Source organism: Marmota monax, unplaced genomic scaffold (assembly GCF_021218885.2).
Source record: "Marmota monax isolate L192 unplaced genomic scaffold, Marmota_monax_Labrador192_F-V1.1 WCK01_AAM20220418_F8-fsc00207, whole genome shotgun sequence".
Lineage (NCBI taxonomy): Eukaryota > Metazoa > Chordata > Mammalia > Rodentia > Sciuridae > Marmota > Marmota monax.
In genome coordinates, this window is record NW_026692713.1 from 1,106,794 (window position 1) to 1,133,379 (window position 26,586).

Consider the following 26,586-nt stretch of genomic DNA (forward strand, 5'->3'; position numbering starts at 1 on the left):
ATCAGGAGTTTTTATGATTCAGCACTTCTGCCAGGTTCTTAGAAAAACTCTTGCACATGTACATAGAGACATACATAGATCTGTTGTTTGCAGCATCATTTATAATAGCAGAAAATGAAAACAGCATCAAGTCTGTCAATAGGAGAATTAAAAATTGTGATATAATCATAGAATGTAATACTATACAACATTTAAAGTGAACTGGAGCTCTATGTATAAACAAAGATAATATAAGAAATATAGAGTTGATTTTAAAAAGCAAGATGTAGAATATAGTTTTGCACCATTTACCTATACTTTAAAATATTCAAAACAATGCCATGTATTTTGGGTGCATGCTATATGTAGAAACGGTAAAATCATGCATAAACATCAAGGATTTTATTTACCTCTCAGAAGAGGAAGGTTGGTTTACCTATAAATCATTTCTTTAAAACAAAAAAAATCCAGGGTAATTATGGTAAAAATTTAAATCTAATTAATTTGTGTAATGAAAAGACATTCTCTTTATTGAAGTAATTTATGATATCAAAAATTATAGAAATTGGGGTCATTTTATAAACTCTATTAACTGGCTGACATTTTTTTATTTTTTGTACTTGTAGATGGGCATAATGCCTTTATTTATTCTTTTTAAATATATATTTTTTTAGTTGTAGATGGACACAATATCTTTATTTTTATGTGGTGCTGAGGATCGAACCCAGTGCCTCATGCATGCTAGGCAAGTGCTGTGCCACTGAGCTAAAGCCCCAGTCCTAGCTGGCTAACATTTTAATCAATGACATTGACCTATTTAACCAGCCACAGATTAAATTTAAAAAAATATTTACAGTCAGTATTTAGAATTTAGAAAGTCAGCTGTTGGTTCAGATTCAAGGTCTTTGATTTACTTTGGTTTTGTGTCTCTTGGCAAATTAACAGTTTTAAGCCTGTTTTTCTCAATTAATTTATAGAGCTATTTTTGAGCATTATCCTATATAATTTAGAAAAATAATTAAATAATGTTTAGTGTTATGTTCCTTCACTTATCCTCAGGTAAGTGCACTTTGAAATTTGTGTATCAGAATTAAAAATGCTTTGGAAAGGACCTTAAGTCCCTTTAGCCACCATATCCTAAGGAATGAATGTCTTCAAATTGTCACTTAAAGTAATAATTTTATAAAATATTATTATGAAATAGATTAAATACAAAAATTTCAAAACTCATTGTGTTGCTGTCAGGATCAACTGAAGAACCTAATTTGATAAAACATTAATAGTAAGGTTTATGGGTATGGATTGGGGCCAGGTGTTTTCTGATTTGTGCACACTGAAGAATCAACAATTAAAAATCTAATTTCCTTGGTTATAAAATAGTGGAATCCATTAAGATACTTTCAAACTTTAATAGTTTGAAATATTCTTTTGCTTTAGCAGATAGTAAATTAATAGAAATGAATTTAAAAATAAAATCTTTATTAGGAAGGATAGTAGAATGAAACAGACATTATTACTGTGTGTATATATGTAACTGCATGACCAATGTGATTCTGCAATCTGTATACTCAGAAAAATGAGAAATTATATCCCATCTGATTCAAATGTATGATATGTCAAGATCACTGTACTGACATGTGTAACTAAGTAAAACAAATTAAAAAAATAAGTTCTTTAAAATAAATAAATAAATAATAAAATCTTTATTATCTGAAGATACATTTCTAACAATTTTTCATGACCCTTGATATTGTTGTTTTTTTTTTTAATTTGGGCAGCACATATCTATAAATATAGTACTTTTAAAGTAAGGGTTATATTTATGTTTATTTTGATATGTATATGATATGCAATCATTATGTGCAATATATTCATTATAATAATTATATACAATCGTTATAGTATATACAGAATGTAGAGATATAAATGTAGTACAATGTCATAATCTATATAGTTCTATAACAAATACCAAATAGATATGAAGAGAGAGTTACAAAGTGTTTAATCAGGTGAAAACCATCAGTAATTAACTGGCTTTCCAAATACATTTAAATAGAAGTAGACTTTTATAATATGTTAAGTGGTTCAGTATGAAATGCACAGCCTCATGTCTTTTTTTAAATTTTTTTTTTAGTTGTAGATGGACACAATACCTTTATTTTATATATTTATTTTTATGTAGTGCTGAGTATTGAACCCAGTGCTTCACACATATCAGACAAGTGTTTTGTCACTGAGCCACAACCCAGACCTTCATGTCTTTATCTTCTAGCCTCAGCTTTATTTTTAACTTTTTGACTAACCTTGAACCAGTTACTTAACTGCTGATCCTCCTTAGGTGGAGATGAATCCACATTTTTAAAGAACTTTAAGTCATAAAATTCAAAAACATAAAGACAGATTACCTTATTTGTGTTTCCTATTCTCAAACCTTTCATATACCAATAGATGTCATATGGTCAGCATCAAGGGGTAAAGGAAGAAATGAAGAGTAATGTATATGTTGCGATGTGTATGTCCCAGTTATGAAGCAGCTTCTGATGTTTTCAAATTTAGCATTCATATTTGTAAACACCTTGATTTTTTTAGTTTCTCTAAAATAAAATGTTAAGTCTTTTTCAAAACAAATTTTAATATTTTATATACACACTTCTGTATTTATTAATTGCCTGTGACTGAAAGGATGGAAGTAATGGGTTTATGTAGAATTCTTCAGCAAACATTTTGAGTAGAATTCATGTTTATCCTGACTTTCTTTGATCTGGTTGAAGAGTGAATGATTCCTTTAGGCTTTAAGCTATCTTAGCAGACCTAAATATCTATAAAGCATTTATGTATTCATAGTGCCAACCCTGGGCTAAGTGTATCTTGGAGGACAGACAACGAACCAGCGGGGTGTCTGTCTTTTCAATCCATTGCCTCCTTGGATACATTATTATTTTAAAAAATGATTGTTATTTGCTGTGGAATATATTGTCATAAGTATAGAAGACACATGTTGAGCATTACAGACTGAAGAGTGATCCAGTTCCATCTATCTTTGGAGGAATTGAGGAATCTGCATGAGTGTTTCATAAATTCAGTTTTACAGATTTTTACTTTTTTGTTTTTGAATTTCTTGTTACAGTGCAGCTTATGATGCCATTCTTGAAAGAAATGTTGCAATCAAGAAGCTAAGCCGGCCATTTCAGAATCAGACTCATGCTAAGCGGGCCTACAGAGAGCTAGTTCTTATGAAATGTGTTAATCATAAAAATGTAAGTGAATAATTTAGATTTCTTAAATATAGATGAAATCAAGATTTATTTATGAATACACAAATATGAAAGACTTTATAGAGACTTTAAATTATTCTGAATTGAAACATTGTTTAAAGGGAATATATATTCACAGGATGAATTTTTTTTTTAATGTTGTAGATGGACATGATACCTTTAATTAATTAATTAATTAATTTTTTTAATGTGATGCTGAAGATCAAACCCAGTGCTTCACACATGCCAGGCGAGTGCTCTACCACTGAGCCGCAACCCCAGCCCCACAGGGTGAATTTTTTACCCAACTTTATTAAGTGATATCAAAAGAAAATGACTTCTGAAATTTAGAAGAATATTATTTAAGTTTTATTTCTTATTTTGCTGCTTATTCTCTATAGAGCTGACATTTCAAAAATATTAGTAGCCTTAGTACAGAGATGAAATTATTCAAATTTTATTTTGATACTGGATCTTCCCTTAATTGTACAGGATAGAAGTGCAAATCATTTCTCACCATATCACTCACACCTCTTTAGTGATGTAAGTATTTACTGATCATTTTATGTTGAAGGTAGCCAGTGGTTACAAAGCACTGTAGCAGAAATTTTTTGAAAATATTTAAAGGGAATTAGAAAAAGATTTCTAATTATACTTCCTAATGATGTAACATTTACTCATTTTGAGGACAGTTGTACTTTTTTGAATTACTTTACACACTCTGATATTTTTATAGTTCTTTTGTGGAATGAATACTCTAAACTGAGAGCAAATAACTAAGAGGAAATTGTGCAAGGTACAGTTTTATGAAGCACTAAACTGAAAGCACTTCACTGGAGACATTTTGTGGTGATTGTCCAAAGGAGTTGATATGATATAATAAGTATAATACTTTCTAATGGCAGATAATACAATTCACCACATTATATTGGAGTTATAAGTTTATCTCCAAGTTGGGGAATGCATGGACATTAAGCCTCCTTATTTGAGAAACGTGTTTGAAGGCAAAACAAATAATGTAAAGTTAAATATCAAATATCACAAAGCATGAGTAATTTAACTGTCAGTTGATATAGATGGTCAATAAGTTCTAAAATCTCAATAGAGAAATCTCTGTGAGCCTTAATTAATGGGAAGGCTTTCAGAAAGAGTAAACTTAGGCCAACTCTTAAAGATGGAATGAAAATTGGATTGTTGTAGAAAAGGGTCCCCCCAAGAAAGGAGAAGTGGCATAAAAAGGGCTGGATAGAGTTAAAGTTAGTCATGGACAGGAAGGTAATTGTAGTAGCCATTCTCTTTCCAGGTATGAGCCAGACATGTTGGTCATCAGAGTTTTGCTAGTGGCCTCCTAACCTTGGATAATGCTTCTTGTACCTCTTGTAGCCTGTGGACTCAGTTTCACAGTGAGTGCTGTGGGAGCATCTTAGTTTTTCCTATGGAGAGGAGTCCAGTTTCTCTTTTCTCCCAAGCCTGGGTGACTGCAAGGAAAGATATTTCCTTCTACTAAATAGCACATGTGTCTCAGAATTAGCCCTCTAGCAGGAGAGGCACAAAGTGTTCAACACTTATTTTGTTCAGTGAAGGAATTTAAAACTAAATATAGTCAGCCAGGAATGCTGACTGTTCTTTTCTACTCCCTGATAGATGGATGTTTTGGGAATGTCATGTCTCAAACACTTTTATGTTCTACACAGATGTTCTCTTCATTATTCTCTAAGTATCTCTGGGTTTTTCTGCCCTTTTCAAGAGGGTTTTGAGTTTCTTTTTTAACTTGATTACTTACCTGAAAACACACTTTGATAAGTCGTCTAGCACACACAGTTCTAGATTTTTGATAGAATCCTCTGATAGGAGCTCAGGCAAGTTATCTCCCCTTTACTGCAGACATTATATCCTATTTGAAAAGCATGTCACCATTGACTAATAAGTCAAAGGCCCGTTAGTGGGTCTCATCCATCCCCTTTTATTTTTATTTTTCTCTTTTTGATTTTGGCAAATTTAAATAGAGTTTGCTTTTTTTCTTTGTTTTGGCTTTATCATTTATTGGCTTTACTTCCCAGTTTTGCTCAGGATGTCTTCATAGGTACCTTGGGGTATATTGCAAAAATTATGTTTTCCAGAGTCAGCCAACTCTCTCTAATTCTTCATCTTATTTACATAGATGTTGTTCTTAGAGACATTTTCATGTATACCTTTTTGAAGTCTTCACATACTGTATTTAGTTGCACTTCTCTCATTTATTGCTGTTGTTCTTTGTTCTCTTCTCCCATCTTCCCCCAGTAGGAAACAGTGCTTCTCGATGAATTGTTATTTGTTCCTCGTAATTACTACTTCTTTCAGGTAGTCCTGTATAACCCATTAATCAATCCTAGACTTTTGTTTGGCCATTCTGTGATTGATATAATTTCCTTTATTTCCCCTCTCGAAAAATAGGACAGTTGTTTTTTAAAATCTCATTTATGATAGCTTAATTGAGATATAATTTACATACCATATAGTTAGCCCATTTCGAGTATACAGTTTAATATATATACCCACTGATATGAGTGATTATCAACACAGTTAGTTCTAGAATATTTTCATCACCTCAAAAAGAAACACTGTAGGGCTGGGGTTATGGCTCAGCGGTAGAGCACTTGCCTAGTATATGCAAAGCCCTGGTTTCGATCCTCAGCACCACATAAAAATAAATAAATAAAATAAAGATGTTGTGTCCAATTACAACTAAAAAGTAAATATTAAAAAAAATTTTAAAAAGAAACACTGTATCCTTTAGCTGTTGATCCCCTATCTTCCATGCCCCCCAGCTCTAAGCCACCACTGACTTCATTTGTGCCTCTGTATGCCTTAAATCTTTTAACATCTCTCTTTTACCCTCAGATTTCCCAAATATTAGTGAGAACAGTTTTACTAAAGTCCAGATGCTATTCAGCTGGTTGTGAGACTTGAATTTATTTAGAGTATCTGATATTTTATTATTATGGCTTCCCCCATCTTAAAAAAAAAAACAAAACTGTACTTTGTTTGAATTTTATTTTTCTGAATTGATCCACTGAACAGATGTTTAAGTGCTTTCAATAGGCAGAGCTTAATGCAGAGATGAATTCTGCCCTCATATCTAAAAAAACTTTCCTGTCCCTAAATTGTTAGCAAACATTTTTAAATGTGTCAGGTACATTGCTATGTACAAGGCAATAAGTAAATAAGCCACAAATCTTTCTAACAAGGATCCTGTGTGGTCTGGATGAAGCTGTTGTGAAAATGAAATTACAGTACTGTATGTTGGATACCATGACAGCATAGAGGATAACTAGAGACAGAGTAGAGAGAACAGTCAACTCTGATAGGGATTAGGGGTTACCAGACTCTATCAAAGAAATCCATCTTGAAGACAATTAAGTTCAGTTAGTAAATGACAAGTGTAGTTTAGAATAGTATGCTTAAAAATATTAAAGGCTTTTTAAAATGACATTCTTGAAATGAATTTAGTTTGGGTAAATTATCAAGTTTAATACTACTAAATGAGGTGATACTCTAGCATGGGTTTTTGGAATTTATTTGTTGGCTTAAAGTTTTTGAGGAGGTAAGTAATATGATCGGATCTTTCTTTTACCATATTACAGGAAATAAAGTGAAGAAAGTGGTAGCTGGGTTTGCAGAAAACCATTGTTAACTCAGGCTTCCATAACAAAGTACCATAGACGAGAGGTCTCAAACAACAGATTTAGTGCTCGCAATTCCAGAGGCTGGGAAGTCCAAGATCAAGGTGCTGGCTTACTTGGTTCCTTGTGAAGGTGCTCTTCCTGACCTGCAATTGGCCAGTTTCTCACTGTATCTTCACATGACCTTTCCTTAATGCATGGGTGTGGAGAAAGAGAAATTTTATTCTGTTCATCTTTTTTTTTTTCTTTTTTAATTTTTTTCTTTTTTTAATAGAGAACTCAGGGGTGCTCTATCTCCGAGCTACATCCCTAGCCTTTCGTAAAAATTTATTTTGAGACAGGGTCTCACTAAGTTGCTCAGGCAGGACTTAAACTTGTGATTCTCTTTTCTCTACCTCCCAAGTAGCTGGGATTATAGGTATGCATCACCATGCCAGATTTTGTTCTTCTTACGTGACCTATTCCCATTATGAGTGCCACACCTTCATGACCTAATATAAACCTAATTAACTCAAATTCCCTATCTTCATATAACATCACATTGGGAGTGAGGGCTCCATCTGTGAATTTCAGGGGGACACACACACATTCAGCTTGTAATACTAGTATTAGACGTAAGATTTTAAACTCTTTAACCTGTATTAATAGTACAGGGAATGTAGAAAAAGAGATTGAGGGTATAGAATGATGTACAACAGACAACATTCTTTCAGATATGTGCTATGGTACAGATAAAGAATCACTCTGAGTTTTCTCTTGTAAAAGGGAGGGTATCCTGGAAAATTAAGGAGTTTGGTAGGAATAAAATGAATTCAATTTTATATTATTTGTTAGAAGTCCACATAAGGGACTATGTGTATATGAAACTCATGATGCTAAGCAAAGACTTTTCATGCTTATTTGGGAATTATCCACATAGAAGTTTGGAAAAGTTACATAGATAATAATATCATTTAGGGAAAGGGTAGACAGAAACAAGAGGGCTTGAAGACAGTAGTGGAAAGGAGAGTATACCTTTGGATGAATCACTGGATTTGACTGGAAATGAAGAAAACTGGGAAAATATGATACTGTTAAAATCAGGCTGGGGCAGTGATGCATGCCTGTAATCCTAACAACTTGAAAGACTGAGGCAGAAACATCTCAAGTTCAAGGCCAGCATGGGCAACTTGGCTAGACTCTGTCTCAAAATATAAAAGGAGTTCAGTTGTGGAGCACTCTAGCTTCAACCCCCAGTATTGAAAAGAAAAAAATAAGAAATGGTCTAAGGAAACCCTTCTGAGAGTATACAGAAATATTGAGTTGAATAAAAAGCTAGAAGGTGTTTAAGATTTGGTAACAAATTATGTAGAAGTTTGTATAACATAAGAACTTGTTAGAGTGTTCATAAATGGAATGAGTGATGTGAAACTCTTCTATTTGTAAAGTTTTTGTTCTTTTTAAAGACTGTTTTAGAACACTTTTAAGTTTACAGCAAAATTGAGAGGAAAATACAGAGAGGTCTCACATATAACCTGTCCCTCCACATGATAGCATTCCCCTAAATCAGCATCCCCCACCTAACTGGTACTTTTGTTTAATTGATGAACCTACATTAATACATTATTTATTACCCAGTCTGTAGTTTACCTTAGGGTTTTCACTATGGTTTTTTGTTTGTTTTTTTGTGGCCCTGAGAATAAACCCAAGGCCTCATGCTAGCTAGGAAAGCACATACCACTGAGCTACATCCCTAACCCCTAGGGTTCACTCTTGGTGTAGTATAGTTATGGGTTTGAATAAATGTATAATGATATATATATACTTTTATTATCATACAGAATATTTTCAGTGTCCTAAATATCTTCTGTGCTGTCTGTTAATCATTGCCTCCCAATTCCTGGCCATAAAAACTTTAATATATAAATGAGATTTCTTGAACTTAAAACACAAAACTTGAAAGATTTTAAACTGATGTTGTATTTTTTTTTTAACCCAGGTATTTGTAGTTCCCAAATGAAGTAGAAAGTAGTTTCTAATTTTTCTCTTTGTTTTTACCACAGATAATTGGACTTTTGAATGTTTTCACACCACAGAAATCCCTAGAAGAATTTCAAGATGTGTAAGTGTGACGATTAAAACTTTAGTTAGTTCAAAACTTTATTAGTACATTATTCTTAGATTGTTGCTATACACTTTAGCTGTCATCTTTTTCCACCCATGAAGTTACATAGTCATGGAGCTCATGGATGCAAATCTTTGCCAAGTGATTCAGATGGAACTAGATCATGAAAGAATGTCCTACCTTCTCTATCAGATGCTGTGTGGAATCAAGCACCTTCATTCTGCTGGAATTATTCATCGGGTTAGTAGAAAAAATTATCACCATATTTCTTTTTTAAATCATTGAGCTGAAATTTACATAACCAAAATGAACCATTTTAAAGTGTACAGTTCAGTGTTAAATATTTAAGCCATTTACAATATTGTGCAAACACCACCTATATCAAAACTAAATATTTTTGTCACTCCAAAAGAAAAATCCCTGTGTCCCGTAAGTAGTCATTTGACATTACTGACTCTCTAGCACCCACAATCATACTGATTCACTTTCTGTGTCTGTAGATTTACTTGTTCTATTTCATATGAATGGAATCATATGATATATGATCTTCTGTGTGTGGCTTCTTTCATTTAGCATAATATTTTCAAGATTTGTCCATGTTATAACATGTATCAGTACTTCAATCCTTTTTATGACTGAATAATATTTTATATATACTACATTTTACTTATCTATTCATCAATTGGTTATTTCTACCATTGAGCTATTACAGGTAGTTCTGCTATGACTGTTGATGTGCAAGTATTTGTTTGAATATCTGATTACAGTTCTTCTGGGTATATATGCCTTAGAAATGGAATTGCTGGGTCATATGCAATTCTGTGGTTGATTTTTTTTTTTTTTTTTTTTTTTTTGGAGGAACCATCAAACTGTTTTCCAAAACAGTTATACCATTTTACATTTCCAGCAGCAGTATACAAAGATTCCAACTTTTTTACAACCTTGCCAATATTTGTTGTCTGACTTTTTGCATCTAGTCTCCATAGTGGATACGAAGTAATTTTATTGTGGTTTTGGTTTGCATTTCCTTAGTGATTAATGATGTTGTAGTTAGTCAGCTTTTTGTAACTGTGAATGAAATACTGGGCAAGAACGACTTAGAGAAGGAAAGGTTTATTTTTGGCTTCACAGTTTCAGAAGATTCAGTCTATGATTTGTCGTCCACATTGCTCTGGATCTGAGATGAGGTAGAACATTATGGCAGAAGGGTATGACAGAGAAAATCTGTTCAGTTCATGGCAGCAGGAAGCAGAGAGGGCAAGGAAGGTACTGGGGAGAAAATAAACTCTTCCAGGATATGCCTCCAGTGACCTAGTTCCCCTGACTAGGCTCCACCTCCATTCAGCTCTCAGTTGATTAATCAAAGTTAATGAGGTCTAAGCCTCATGACCTAATCATTACCTCAAAGCCCCACCTCTGAACCTTACTGCATTGGGGACCATGCTTTCAACAGATGAGCCTTTGGGGGACATTCTGGATTCAAGCCATTAACACAGATGTCAAGCATCTTTTCATATGTTTGTTGGCAGTTTTTGTATCTTCTTTAGAGAAATGTGTGTTTAAGCCCTTTTGCTTGTATATTAATTGAGTTATTTGTCTTTTTGTTATTGTTTTAGAAGTTCTTTATGTACTTGATATAGTAAGCCTTTATGAGACATACAATTTGTAAGTATTTTCTCCCATTCCATGGCTTGGCTTTTCATTTTGATGGTATTCATTACTGTGTTAAAGTTTTTCATTTCCAACAGTTTTTGTTGTTGTTTTGTATGTATTTTTGGTGCAATATATAAGACTCCATTTATAAAGATTCAGCCTTATGTCTATAAAACTTTTCTACTTAGCTCTTACATAGGCCTTTGATCATTTTGAGTTCATTGTTATATGTGGTATAAGATAAAGGACCAACATCATTTTTCCACATGTGGGAGTCCAGTTGTCCCGGTTCCATTTGTTAAAGAAACTTTTCTTTCCCCCAATGAATGGTCTTGGCACCCTTGGTAAAAACCAGTTGACCACAAGATACATAGTTTGATTTCTGGACTTAATAGTTCCATTTCATTGGTCTTTGTGTCTGACCATATACCAGCACATTATTTGGATCACTGTAACTTTGTAGTTTTGAATTGGGAAAATATGAATCCTCCAACTTTGTTCTGATATTTTCATATGTTTGTTGGCAATAATGTTTTGAATGTTTAGGGCTCCTTATGATTGAATATGAATTTGAGGATCAACTTTTCCATTTCTGCAGAAAAGGCCATTGGAATTTAAGTAAGGATTTTTTTGAATATGTAGGTTGTTTAAGAAGTTTTGTCGTCATCATACTAATTTGTCATCATAATAATACTTAGTATTCTAATAGATGAACATGGGATGTCCTTTCATTTTCTTATGTTGTTTCAAAGCCTGCTTGTGTTGTCATAATAAAATACTACAGATTGGATAGCTTTAACAGTGGAAATTTGTTTTTTCACATTTTTGAAGTTCATAATCAGGTTGACAAAATATTTGGTTTCTGATAAGGTGTCTTTTTTGCTTTCAGATAGCCATTTCTCTTGCTTTGTCCTCACATGGCTTTTTATCTGAGCATATGTGGCTAAAAAATGCTTTGGTATCTCTCTTGTAAAGACACCAGTTCATTTGGATTGAGGCTTTACACTTATGACTTATTTTAATCTTAAGTACATATAATATCCTATCTCCAAATAGAGTAAGCACTGGGGCTTAGGACTTCATAAGAATTTGGAAGGGAACAAGGTTTAGTCTATGACATAAATTTCCTTTAGTTTCATTTAGTATTGTCTTGTAGTTTTCAGTGTGTATAAGTCTTTCTCCTTAGTTTATTCCTAGGCATTTTATTCTATAGGATGCTATTACAAATGGAATTATGTTCTTATTTTCCTTTTCAGGTTATCAATTGCTAGTATATAAAAACACAACTGATTTTTGTGTGCTGTTTTTTTTTCTTTTCTTTTGTCCAGAGTTGCTGTTTGCAACTTTGCAGAATTTGTGTATTAGCTTTAATTGTTTTAATGGATTTTTTAAATGATTTTCTATATATAAGATCATATATCATCTGCATCCTAGTTTTACTTCATCCCAATTTGAATGTTTTGTTAACTGCTCTGGCTGGAACAGATATAGTGAAAGTGGACAACCTTGTCTTCTGATCTTAAGAGAAAAGTTTTCAGTGTTTGACCATTGTATTCATCTATTTTCCATTGCTATATCAGAATACCTGAATCTTATTAATAGAAGAGTGTAACTCACTCTTTTGGAGACTGGAAATCCAAGATTGGGTGGCTTCATCTGTTCAGCTTCTGACATGGGCCCCCTTGACTGGATCACAGCATGGCAGAGAAATAAAAAGGGAACCAACTGTGTGCAGAAGGAACCAGATGTGGAGTATTCTTACTTTTTTAACAACTTACCCTACTGAGAGCTAATTAACTCCACAACACCAGCTTTTATTTCTTCCTAGGGCAGTGTCCTGATGACCTTATTACTTTTCATTGAGCCCTACCTCTAATTACAGTTTCCACCACCTCAATATTGCCATATAAGAGATCAGGCTTTCAGCACATGAATGCTTGGGGGGCACACTCAAACCATATCCAAACCATAGCAACTATTAAAACCCCATATTAGCTATGGGGTTTTCATAAATGCTCTTCTTCTGATTGCAGAAGTTCCCTTTTGTACTGGGGTTAGTCACACTGTATAGTTAGAGAATAAAGGCCATAATAGACTTCCCTTAATTCATATGCCAGCCGTAACTCAGGGATCTCCAGGACCATCCTCACTTCAGACCAACTGGCTACAAATTCACTGTTTCCCTACAACCTCCCCAAGCCTGGAGAATTTACTGGAATGACCCATAGGACTTCCAAAAGCGCTAAACTTAAGTTAATTTTATTATAGGAAAAGGGTACAAATTAGTGATGTTTTAGACTAGCTTTGGTATCAAAATGATGTTGGCCTCAAAATGAGTTAGGAAGTATTTCCTCCTGTTCTTTGGAAGACATTTAGGAAAACAAAACTATAGAATTTTTTTTTTTTTTTTTTTTTTTTTTTTTTTGGTACTGGGGATTGAACTCAGGGGCACTTGACCACTGAGCCATATTCCAAGTCTATTTTGTATTTTATTTAGAGACAGGGTCTCACTGGCTTGGCACCTCGCCTTTGCTGAGGCTGGCTTTCTTAATGTAATAAAGTTGAGCTAAGAAGAGACGCATTGGGATCTGTTACCTATGATGACCATATTTATCTTAGATTAGGTAGTGTGGGAAACTCTGAGATATTCATGAAGAAGTTTATTGGGGAGTTTCTTTAGAATCAAAATCCCAGGGGGGAATAAAGCAGTAAAAATGGATAGAGGGAGAAACTGAATTGAATGCAACCACTTCAGAGACCTCAGCTGGTGACCCAACCAGCCCATTACGCTGGGAACAGCATGATCTCTGTGGTTGAGAACAGTGCCTGGAGATATTTTCTTGAAATCTGTCAACAGCTGTCATGCCTAGAAATTGAGAGAATAAGTACCTCAAACTGGTACCAAGAATCTGAGCAGGCATCACAGAATCTACTGCAGACCACCCCTTGAGCTGCTATTTTGCTTTAAAAAACAAAAACATAAGCTGTTGAAACTGCTTGTACCAGATTTTTGTTTGGCCCCTTTTCCTGGAGCAACTTCCAAGAAGTTTAATGTAATTAAACTAATTGCAGCTAATCTTGAAGGCAGAACTGGTACTTATCTCTCAATTCTACTGCTCATTCTAGATTCACCTGTTCTCTGCTGTTCTGTGATTAGTTGCTTGATAAAATAAACTGATCTTCCATCCCTTAAGAGTTCAGTGCAAATCAGGGTTGGGAGTGGATTTTCACATAGTTACTCAAAGACCCAAGCTGAGTAATAATACTTCACCATCTAGACAGCAGAAGAGAAAGCTGCGTTATATGCATTAGCTTTTCTATGTTGGGACCTGAAATGGTACATATACTTCTGCGCAGAGCCTATTGGAGGAACTGCCCATAATTGTAAGGGAATTGGAAAATATGAGGGGAACAGACTTTAGAACATCAGTGGGCACCAGTCTCTGCCACAGTCTACCCTATTGGTTATCAGACATTCCTTTGTTCTCTTTTTTTCCATACCTCTCTAATGGAGATAACCCAAAGTCCTATTCCATCAAAATGTTTAGTATCTACATCAGTCCAGACATTGCTTCCTTTGGTTCAGTAATACAGGAACTGGAATGGCCAAATTATCTGTCCATCTCCCATGTCCTCCCTGCAAATACCTCAAAATGGTCAAACCACAATAAGCAACCTCATTTGGAAACTAAAAAAATTAGTCAGTTGCAGTTGAAATTCTGGGCATTGTGAGGGTTTCTTGCTCTGGGGTGGTGAATAGTCTGTGGTTAAGCCCTAAATCTGATATCTGTGAGGAACAACCTATCTGCTATTCTCTGTGATACCTGACTGTACCTGGTAGGAGAGTTTTCCTTTTGTTATCCTCCTTGAATGTATCTGAAGTGAGTAATGAAGGATGTGTTCTCCTTGGGGGCTGCTCAGCTTTCTCAGCCTATTTCATGCTAGTAGCTCTTCCCACTTCTGCCAATCAAAAATGTTTCCTGACATTGCCACATGTTCCTTGGGGCAAAATTGTTTTGAATCGAGAGCCACTGTCACAGTCAGAATGGTCACAGACTTAGAGAGGTTTTTGACCTACAGTGAACTCTCTCAGAAATATAAAAGGAATCATATGTTTTTGATAGATCTTTTCAAAGCATATTTGTCAGCTCATAGGTCCTATATTGGACTTATAAGGTTAGCCTGAGTCTTCCTTTAAATTTTCAGACTTCTGTTGGCAGAGTGAAGCAATTTCTTCAATTAAAAGATTTTTACATGGACTGGCAATGTGGTAGAACACTTGCCTAGCATGCACAGGCCGTGGGTTCAGTTTTTAGTGCTGTGAGAAAAAGAAAAAAATTTTGCAGTCTTTTTCCTTTGACAGCTTTCAGAATTATGTGAAAATGATACATAGAAACAAACCTAAGATATCACTGTTTAAAACAACATTTATTGTTTGCTCAGGCATTTGCAGGGTTGACTGTGTGTCACTGCCCAAACCACGGGTCAGCGTCAGGTTTGTTCTACTTTCAGGTCTCAGCATCTAGGTGAAGGATTGCTTTCAAGGGACATCCTTTTCCCATAATGGTAGATGAGTAAGAGCCACACTAAATCACATTTAAACTTGTCTTCAGATCTCATGAACATCACATTCTCTCCACACTCCATTGAATAAAATAAGTCACGTGGTTGAACTCATCAAAAGCATGAGGAAACCAACTCAGGCAGACAGGAATATTTGCTTAACTATCTGCCATCTAGTAGTATATAGTTTTTTCCAAAGTGGTGAAACCCTAAAAGTCTAAACCCAGTTCCCTTTCATTTCTATTTTCAAAATGGCCAGTTCTTTCAAAAGTAACCAAGAGTCACCAACACAAACAATTGAAATTTTATGTTCCAGTCTCACACAGGTCAGCAAACTTTTGCTATAAAGTCCAGGTAGTATTTCAGACTCGGTAGATAATAGTCTCTTTCACAGCTAAAGGATTCCGCCATTGTATCATAAAAGCATCCACAAACGATATGGAATTGAGTAAGTGTGGTTGTGTTCCAATAAAACTTTCTTTATATAAGCAGGCAAGCCTCAATTTGCCACCTGTCCTAGATCTTCAGGTATGTTATGCAAGTGTTGTGCGAATGACAGTTTCATAAATTGTTTTGCTATTGGATGTTTTGGATCATTTTTCTACCTTTGATATTAGTTTCTCTGGTGTTTAATGACTAAACCACAATTGTATATTTTTATACAGTTTGCATAGAATACAATTCATAGAATTTACCAGTTGAGCATTCTTAATCTATAATCTGAAATACTTCAAAATCCAAAACTTCTTGGGCATCATGACAGCATTCAAAAAATTTTAGATTATGGAGCATTTCAGATTTCCGATTTTCAGATTAGGAATGCTTAACAGGCAAAGTAACACCCCATTTCTGACATCACTTTCAGTGTCAGTCAGAATAGACTAAATTTTGATGAAAGATAACAAATTTTGAACTCTCAGTGACTTAACACAACTAAAGTTTATATTTTCTTACTATGTGTCCAGTGCAGATTGTAGTAGAGGAGGGACTCTGCTTTACAAAGATGCTTATCAGCCCATGCTGCCAGCAAGTCCACTATTTGGAATGTTCCTAATTGTCAAAGCAAAGGAAATCACCATAAGTATTGTGCACTGATCCTTCTTTTTGCTTCCATTAAATCCCACTGACCAGACCTACTCATATGGTCTTGTCTAACTAAGGAGGTTGAAAAAATGTGGGCAAAAGATGGAATATTGGGTTAGTTCAACTGCCTCTTCCACAAATTCACGTAAATTCCAAATTACTCTTCTCATACATAGTTAACAATGTTACGTCTATAGAAAAATACTGATATACAAGGATGAATTTCAGTTAATGCTCTTTGAAGTGTTTTTGACCAATTATTTTTTCTTAATAAAATCTATTTTAAAAGAGCATATTTGCTCTGGAATCTTATTTCTAGACGAGAATGCACTAGTAAAAAGAGCCAGTAATCTTCAACCATCATAAATAGATATCAAAATAGTATGAAAGCTTATGTTTATTCTTGAATATGCAATATTACTTTCCTGAGATATTATATTTTAGAAATATTAGCAGTCTTACATTTGTAGAAGAGAAATAATGAAATTTTTATACTCTGTTTCACCAGGCCTTGTTGAAATCTTTGTATATTTAATTTCATAAAGTGATTAGCTTATATATCTTCTAAACCCACCTATAATTACCCTTCAAAATATGTTAAGGACATCAGACATGTTTTTCTGGATGTATACATTACAAAATTAATCTTTCAGACTAACTTTTTTCCCTTTGGTGTTAATAATTGGTATTTAATATACATACTATTCATTAATACAGGTAATGCAGTGTATTTGTGTTATAGATATATGCTTTTGTTTTATTTTCATAGTAGAATTCATCAAGGTTAACAGGCACAGTGTATTGAATGTGAAATGATGGGTGTTTATGCCACTGCCTTCTTTTAATGGGCATAGCACAGATTTTCTCCAGTTGAGATCATGTGGATAATTCTTTATAGACATTATTTAGTAGTATCAACAGCAAACAATTTTGTGGACTAGAGGCATCAAGACAATGTGCCTTGTCTCTCCAGGCAGATAAAAATTTTATGAGCAAATTTTTGTGATTTCATGTGGGAAGTCAGATGGGAAGTCTGATAAATGGCTGGCTATTGGGTCCTTTAAGACTGAGTATCATGTGAGTTCAAAAGGTCAAATTATATATGCCAGCATTGGCAGAATGGCCCATTGTTGATCTGTATACGTATGTAAAGCTTATTGTGAGATTTTTTTTAGCCCATTAAATTCCACATTTTCAATTCTATTAATATTTCAGCAACACAGGTCATTACAATAGGTTAGAAATTATAATCATAATCTGCATCTTATATATCTTTTATTATTATGAGAACAGAAATATAGTCATTTGAATAGAATATTGGGACAATATACTATCTCCCCTCTTCTCTTTTGCAGTATTAGTATTAAACCCAGGGGCCCTGTACCACTGAGCTACCTCACTAACCCTCTTTATTTTTATTTATTCATTCATTCATTCATTTTGAGGCAGGGTCTCACTGCTGGGATTACAGGCCTGCACCACCATTCCCATCTAGTATCTCATATAATATGTATATGTGTGTGTGTGTGTGTGTGTGTGTGCGCGCGCGTGCGCCATCCCACAAATAGGACATTGGACACTTGTTATGTAATATACAAAGAAATGATTTTTTTTAATTTGTTCTAATTAATTATATAGACAATAGAATGTATTTTGAAACATCATACATAAATGAAGTGAGTATAACTTCTCATTCTTCTGATTGTGTATGTTATAGAAGTACACCGATTGTATAATCATATATGCACATTGGTTAATAATGTCATTCATTCTACTATTCTTCCTACCCCTTTCCCTCCCTTCTGTCTAATCCAGAGTTCCTCTATTTCTTCACTAGCCCTCCCCTTTATTGTGAATTATCATCTGCATATCAGAGAAAACGTTCAGCCTTTAGTTCTTAGGGATTAGCTTATTTCACTTGGCATAAAATTCTGCAGCTTCATCCATTTACTGACAAATGTCATAATTTCATTCTTCTTTATGGCTGAGTAATATTCCAGTGTGTGTGTGTGTGTGTGTACACACACACACACACCACATTTTCTTTACCCATTTATTTATGCCATTCATTGAAGGGCACTGAGGTTGGTTTATAGTTTAGCTATCGTGAATTGAGCTGCTATAAACATTGATGTGGCTGTGTCAATGCAGTATGCTGATTTTAAATCCTTTGGATATATAATAAGTAGGATAACTGGGTCAAATAGTGGTTGTATTTCAAGTTTTCTAAGGAGTCGCCATACTGCTTTCCATAGTGGTTATACCAATTTACAGTCCCACCAGCAATGTATGTGTGTGCCTTTTCCCCCCACATCCTTGCCAGTACCTACTGTTGCTTTTATTCTTGATAATTGCCATTTTGACTGGAGTGAGATAAAATCTTGGAATAGTTTTGATTTGAATTTCTCTAATCTCTAGGGATGATGAACATTTTTTCTTATTTTTGTTGATAGATTTTATTTCTTCTGTGAAGTCTGTTCAGTTCCTTAGTCCATTTATTGATTTTTTTTTCTTTTTGGTGTTAAGTTTTCAAGTTTTTTAAATATATCTTGGAGATTAGTGCTCGATCTGAAGTGTGTGTGTTAAAGATTTTCTCCCATTCTGTAGGCTCTCTCTTCACATTATTGATTCTTTCCTTCGCTGAGAAGAAGCTTTTTAGTTTGAATCCCATCCCATTTATTGATTCTTGATTTTACTTTTTGTGCTTTAGGGGCCTTGTTAAGAAAATCAGTTCCTAAGCTGACATTATGAATATCTGGGCCTAGTTTTTTTTCTATTAAATGCAGGGTCTCTGTTCTAGTGTCTTAAGTCCTTGATCCACTTTGAGTTTTGTGCAAGATGAGAGACAGGGATCTAATTTCATTTTGCTAATATGGATTTCTAGTTCTCACAGCACCATTTGTTGAAGAAGCTATCCAATGTATGTTTTTGGTGCCCTTGTCTAGGATGAGATAACTGTACTTATGTGGGTCTGTCTCTGTGTCCTCTCTTCTGTACTATTGATCTACATGTCTGATTTTGATGCCAATACCATCCCATTTTTGTTACTATTCTTCTGTAGTTGTAGTTATAATTTAAAGTCTGATATTGTGATGTTTCCTGCTTCACTTTTCTTGCTAAGGATTGCTTTGGCTATTCTGGGTCTCAGTTTTTCAAATGAATTTTATGATTGCTTTTACTGTTTCTATGAAGAATGTCATTGGGGTTTGAATAGGGGGTTATATTAAGTTTGTGTAACACTTTTGGTATTATGTCCATTTTGACAATCTTAATTCTGCCAATCCAAGAGCATGGGAGAGCTTTCCATCTTCTAAGGTTAATTCAATTTCTTTTTTTAGTGTTCTGTAGTTTTCATTATATAGGTCTTTTACCTCTTTTGTTAGATTGATTTCCAAATATTTTAGTTTTTTGAGACTATTATGAATGAGGTGGTTTTCCTGTGTTCTCTTTCAGTGGATTCACCACTGATGTATTTCATTTATGGGTGTTAATTTTATATCCTGCTACTTTGCTGAATTCATTTATTAGTTCTAAAATTTTCTGGTGGAAAATTTTGGATCTTCTATATGTCCTCAGCCAATAGTGATAATTTGAGTTCCTGTTTTCCTATTCATATCCCTTTAATTTCTTTGTTCTGTTTAATTGCTCTGGCTGGAGTTTTCAAGGATGATGTTGAATAGAAGTGGTAAAAGAGGGCATCCTTGTCTTGTTCAAGTTCTTAGAGGGAATGCTTTCTATTTTTCTTCATTTAGAATGATATTGGCCTTAGGTTTAGCATATATAGCTTTTACAATATTAAAGTTTGTTTCTACTATCCCTAGTTTTTCTAGTGTTTTGAGCATGAATGGATGCTGTATTTTGTCAAATGCTTTTTCCCCAGACTACATCCCCAGACTCCCCCCACCTTTTAAATGTTTTATTTTGAGATAGAGCCTCACTGCCCAGGCTGGCCTCAAACTTGTGATCCTCTGGCCTCAGCCTCTCAAGTCTCTGGAATAATAGGTGTGTCCCTGCAGTTTTCATTTTTGACAAGTTGCCAATTTCCCCCAACATGGCTTTTTTTTCCCCCCCTTGCTGTTTGAGAATGGTATGGCTTCTCACAAAATCTGATATCTTGGACAATAGTTCTGGGAACATCAGGCTTTCTTCTTCCTGATGGGTTCTCATTCATTAAGGTATGCTAAGCAGATGTCTTGTTTGAAATCCAACAAATTGATGAGATCTTTTCCTGTCTTTACCTGCAAATTTGTGAATAATTTGTGCATTTACAATACGTATTATTCAAGTCAACAAATACCCATTTTTTTTTAACCTCAAGTATATTATTTGGAAACTAGACAATCATGTTTATCCACGCCATCACTGAAATTGTTAAAGGTACCAGCTACTGTTCATGTAAAGCACATTGGCTGTACTCTTTTTTCCATCCAACTTTGCCAAGTGGTTTAGTTCATTCCAACAAAGACACATTTATTATCTAACCATTTTATGGTGAGAATTTATATCAAATCTGTAATAATGCGACCCTTTAACTTGTGTTTGTATCAACATTGTTGATTTCCAAGGACACTTGTGTAGTCTGTTTTCCTTCATGATACCTGTAGCTTAGAATCCAATATTTCAAAGGTGTACCAACAAGTTATAACAACAAAGAGATTGTGGGAAAAATAGCATGATTGTGGATTCTCTACCACTTCAAGCATTTGTAGAACTATCTGACTGCCAAGGAACAAAAGGATTTTGAGTAAATAACTAAAAATATCCAACTATATATTATTTGTACTCTGCATTAGGTGTAAAATGTTGTTTACATGTATATAAAATATTATATGTATGTACATACATGTGTGTGTTTGTATGTAGTCCATGTATGTGTTTGTGTGTATGTGTGTAAATGTATATAAATGCACACCTATATATATGGCTTGCTATGAGACTGTTTCTCAATGGCAATATATTAGACAGGGCCTCAGCAGAAAAAAATGGCATATTAAACATGTATTTGAAGGGAGTGTAAAGAAGGATCTTTTTAAGGTGAAGGGATAGACGAAATTATGGGAACTAACCAAATAAGGTAAAACACTCAAAAATGACCAACAGAAGGTTAGTTATTGACCCCCTCATTATTTTCAGCTGCTAGCAAAACCAGCAAGTCCTGAAGCAGCAGAAGTATGGCTCTGGGTGGGTATTCTGTCTTAGCCAGTTTGTAGCATATGCCATAAGGATCACAGAGAATAAATACCTTGGCCTCTCTTCTCATTTCTTTTCTTTTCTTTTTTTTTTTTTTAATATTTTTTAGTTGCCAATGGATTTTTAACTTTGTTTATTTATATGTGGTGCTGAGGATCGAACCCAGGATCTCACACATGTTAGGCAAGTGCTCTACCACTGAGCCACAACCCCTGCCCCCTCTCTTCACATTTCTGACGATGCATTGGACAGGTCCAGCAGAAAACAAGGAAGGAAAACATAACCCTATTGACATGGTTCTTAGGGGTCTGCCTGCTAGAGCTCAAGGCAAGGTAGCAAGGGGCAAAGATGAATTTCCATGTTCAGAGAGCATGTATTACCTTTTCTGTGGCCAGGCTGCACATTACTATGCAATATACATTGTCCCAGTGCTCTATTTATTAGACAGCTATTTTCCAACATTGATAATTTGAAATATAGTGCATCCCTCAAAATAAAGTGACAACCTAGTTCTAGAAAATACTTTCATGAATGCATTTCTTATAACACACATCAATTATATGTGTAATATTTTGTTCAGTTGAACATTGAGAAGTAACTTTCCAACAAAGTTGATGCCATTTTCATAGTGAATTTAAAAGTAGTTTCAGACTGTCTAATCATTCACTTGTTGCTTTTGTCTAAAGAATGGGCTTCTAAAAGCGTAAGAATTATTTCAAAGTTACCATGAGTGGTATATTTGTTACTCATTTAAAAATTTTGTGGGTCAAAAAACTGGTAACTTAGTATGCAAAACGAATATAATACTAATATGACTTTGTTTTACCATAGTAGTTCTTGTTTGAGCTTTAAGATGCCTTTCCAGATCTCTTAATCTTATTTGATTAAAAATTTCTAGCTAATAATAATAAAAAATAATTTCTAGAAATTATAAAATTATACTAGCTTCTTCTAATGACTAATAATTACTAATCTTTCTAAAAACTATAAATTTTTAAATTTACAAGTAAATTTTAAGCTGACTTCTCAGGTTTGCTTTTTTATGATGAAACTGTGCAGTAATATTATAATTAAGAAGAATGAACAGTTAACATGAATTGAAAGCTTAATTGTGAACTGCAGAATCTTTGTATATATCTTAGCAATCATTTCTTATTTTTATGTTTTGAAGGATTTAAAGCCCAGTAATATAGTAGTAAAATCAGATTGCACTTTGAAGATTCTTGACTTTGGACTGGCTAGAACTGCAGGAACAAGTTTTATGATGACACCTTACGTAGTGACTCGATACTACAGAGCACCTGAGGTCATCCTAGGCATGGGCTACAAGGAAAACGGTCAGCACACACTTTTTATTTGAAATACTCTTCAAATTTAGTTTTTTGTTATTGATGTTTATTAGGTTTTTTAGGTAAATATTTAAGTTAAATTGCATGGAATTAAATGTGTATCACTGTTTGAAATGTGTATCAAGTTTGAAAGTAACTATTATAAGTTTTATCATAAATGGGAAAACATGGGGGCCTTGTTAGTCTAAAATGCTAATACTTAAATCATCAGCACTCCCACTGGATAAAGAATTGTCTTAGCCTCTGAAAAAAGAACTATGTGTATGCTTTTTGCTTGTCCATAGCTTGAAAATGAGCAAGTACTTCTATATACGAGGAAGTATATAGTGTACCTCAGAATTCAATCTTACTAGTAATTTCAGTGCCCATTAGTAAGGTTTGCTCTTATTTCCAATTCCAGGAAATCAAAGTTAATAGCAGAGCATTTAGTGTAAACTTTGAGAACTACAATAATGCCATTATGCAAAACTGATGAATAATTAAGAATCTCTTGGAGGAAACAATAATGTTTCATCAAAGCCTTGTGTCTAATCTTAAGGAAAAGGCATATAGTATTTTGTGTATGTATAGTGAATTAAACTATAACTTTCTAAGTGTGGTAATTTCATCCAAAATACTCCTGTGAAAAAACTGGAACAGTAGTTCACTTTGATTCAGGCAGCTATTAGTCAATTTTCAAGATTATTATTATTATTATATATTTATTTATTTATTTACAAAAGATACCTACGAAATTAGAATTTTAAGCCAGGTTTGGTGGTACATGCCTATAATTGCAGCAATTCGGGAGGCTGAGGCAGGAGGATTGCAAGTTTGAGGCAAGCCTCAGCAATTTGACAAGAACTTGTCTCAAAAAATAAAAAGGACTGGGAATGCAGGCCAGTTGTAAAGCACCCCTGGGTTCAATCCGAGTACCAAAAAAAATTTTTTTTAAAGACAGAAATTAGGATTTTAGCTTAATTTCCTTTTTGGTGTATGTGAGCTCAAAGTAAATATTTTAAACAGTGACTGTTAATCTTTTATTCTGAAGTAAGCATGCTATTTTGTTTTCTTACTTTCTACCTAAAAGTTGAAGTTTTGTTTGGGTATTGATAACTTCAATACCAGCATGAAGATTGCTTCTGCACTCTTCTCTCATAAGAATTATGTAGATCATCTTATTGCATCCCCACCCTTCCCCAGAAAACTGAGTCAAGTGTAATACTTCCTTATGGTAACTACAGTAGCCTGCAAAGATTAACATAAATATTTCTTTCTTTTAATGACTACCCCTCCCCAGTTTAACAACTTTGTTTTATCTGTATTTTATTGCAGGCTACTTCAGACTGTTTTGGAAAGTGTAGGATAATCAAGTATATTTTAAAGTGCCTAATAGTAAGCAGTTAAACACAGCTCAGTTTTATGTACAAATTATAAAACTAAACTTAAGCCTTAGTTTCTTCACTGACTCAATATCTTCTCTGATACTAGTAGCTTTTAAGATCTTCGTGTTTAAAACTGTTTTTCTGAAGGTTTTCCACATCAGTTTCATCCTTGTTATTTAGCTACTTTCCTCTTTTCTGTAAAGTCTAAGGAGAAGATTTATTCTTACAGATTTTGGGCAAAAATGAAAACCCTTAAAATTTTGTTCTCTGATCAATTGATTTATCAATGTTAACTTTTCCTGTAAAAAAATTTTTTTTGGTACTGGGGATTAAACTCAGGGATACTTGGCCACTGAGTCACATCCTCAGCCCTATTTTGTATTTTATTTAGAGACAGGGTCTTACTGAGTTGCTTAGAGCCTCACTTTTGCTGAGGCTGGCTTTGAACTCGAGATCTTCCTTGCTCAGCCTCCTGAGCTGCTGGGATTACAGGTGTTCCTCTAAAATTTTATCCTCAAAAGTTGAGTCATACTAGAAATATAAAAAGGTTTGCATACATTAATGTGAAATTTTAGAGAAACTTTAGTACCAAAAATTATTCCCCATTTATTTCCTAACATACTTCGGTGAATTGATGGTCTCCTTATAAGAATGTGCTTGAAAGTATAGACTTAAATTTCCTAAATCCTGCAACATGGATGAAGAACACATCTCTCTTAAATCTAGTCCTGCCCGTTTCTTCTTCTGCTCTTAAAGAATGTGGGCCTTCAAACTTCAAGACCCAAATCTAAGTTTCTAAGCCTTTTCCTTTTAAATTGCTCATTCTTTCCCTCTTCTATTAAACTTCAAGTACCTACTCTTTCTCCTTTTATCTGATATCCAGACCCAAAGGTATAAAATGTTAGAGTATGCGGTTAGTTTTAATAAATGGGTGGAAATCCCAAAATTGCCTCTTTCTGTCTAGCAGATTGTTTGCAGCATCTTGATTAGGGCTCCCTTTTCAAGTTGGCAAGGGTAAGTGCTAGGAAACTCTGCAATAAGAACTTTCATACTATATCCTACCAAAACTAATTTCTTAAATCCAAGCAGTTTGGTTTTATGAATTTGAAAAACCTTATGTAGAAAACATAAGAAGTATACTTTTCTTTACTCTGTTTTCTTCATTCTGTATGTACTTGTTCCTTTAGGGATAATAGAGTAAATGTAGAATGATGTTGCCAAGAAAATAATTGACTTTTAATTCAGAGTAAACATACCACTTATTAAATAAATAAATTTATGAACTCTGGTTTGAAATTTTCTGTAGAGCTTTACATTAATTTTTTGTAATTATTCAGAGACATTTTTCTATTAAATATTTTAATAAGATAAATTACGCTGCTCATGCTTTTTCTTTTAACTTTTAAAGAAAGAGTGTAATGCACAGTTGAGCTTCAAAATAATGTATAATATCATAATTTTACTATTTTATGTACATTTTAGCCTTATTTATAGTTTGTGTTTGATTCTCTTATGTTTTATAAACAAATTCTCAGTTACAAAATATACAGGTTTTATACTATTTCTGTGCATAGCTCTCACTTTAAAATTAGATATGTAGTTAAAATGCCACAATTTGTTTTCTTTTGTGAACCAAGCTTTTCACAAAGTATTTTGTTTTTGAAATTATTTCATTAGCTGAAATTAAAATCACTTTTTCTTTTTTGTAATATTTTGCAGTTTTTATATAATGCAATCATATTCTGCTTCTTTGATTTTAATGACCTTTTGCTTTGCTTTTCCTTCTTTTGTGCTGCAAACATAGTGGATTTATGGTCTGTGGGGTGCATTATGGGAGAAATGGTTTGCCACAAAATCCTCTTTCCAGGAAGGGACTGTATCCTTGTGCTGCTGCAGCAAATTATTAGTTAGGTGATGAACTTCCTTATGTTCTTTAATGAAAATGAATATGCTGCATTCATACATACAGGTTTTTTTAAAAACAGACATAAACTTTGTGACTGTTATAGTTCAAAAAATTGTTCAGATAAGAAGCTGAAATATTTGTAGGCTGCATTTGGCAGTAGGACATACAGTCTCTGCTGGTAGTCAGAGCACATTCACTGTCACTCATTTTTATTTTATATGCTTTTTATGATTTTAAAGTATACATGGTGTGCGTGATTTTTTTTTACTGTTTATATATTTCTTTTTATTTTAACCAAAATCTTTATGTTAATGTCATTGCATTTTGTTTTCAGTTGACATTTGGTCAGTTGGGTGCATCATGGGAGAAATGATCAAAGGTGGTGTTTTGTTCCCAGGTACAGATCGTATCCTTATCTTTGGCCTAAAATATAGTTTCTAAAGGTCAAAATGTATGACAGTACTTCAGCTCCTTCAGGT

General features: G+C 33.9%; 1 protein-coding gene across 8 annotated transcripts in view; it reads left to right on the top strand.

Moving 5' to 3' along the window:
* The window catches only part of Mapk8 (mitogen-activated protein kinase 8), a 118,017-nt gene that overhangs the window by 77,839 nt on the left and 13,592 nt on the right, over window positions 1–26,586 (top strand). For 6 of the 8 annotated variants that reach the window (XM_058579992.1, XM_046446705.2, XM_046446704.2 and 3 more), the window contains 5 exons: window positions 3,107–3,236; window positions 8,938–8,996; window positions 9,101–9,239; window positions 22,660–22,825; window positions 26,442–26,513. In XM_058579992.1, coding sequence (XP_058435975.1) covers window positions 3,107–3,236; window positions 8,938–8,996; window positions 9,101–9,239; window positions 22,660–22,825; window positions 26,442–26,513 — 566 coding nt within the window. Of the gene's footprint in view, window positions 1–3,106; window positions 3,237–8,937; window positions 8,997–9,075; window positions 9,240–22,659; window positions 22,826–26,005; window positions 26,078–26,441; window positions 26,514–26,586 lie in introns of those variants that run through there. The other 2 variants (XM_058579991.1, XM_058579994.1) reach the window with 2 other exon arrangements.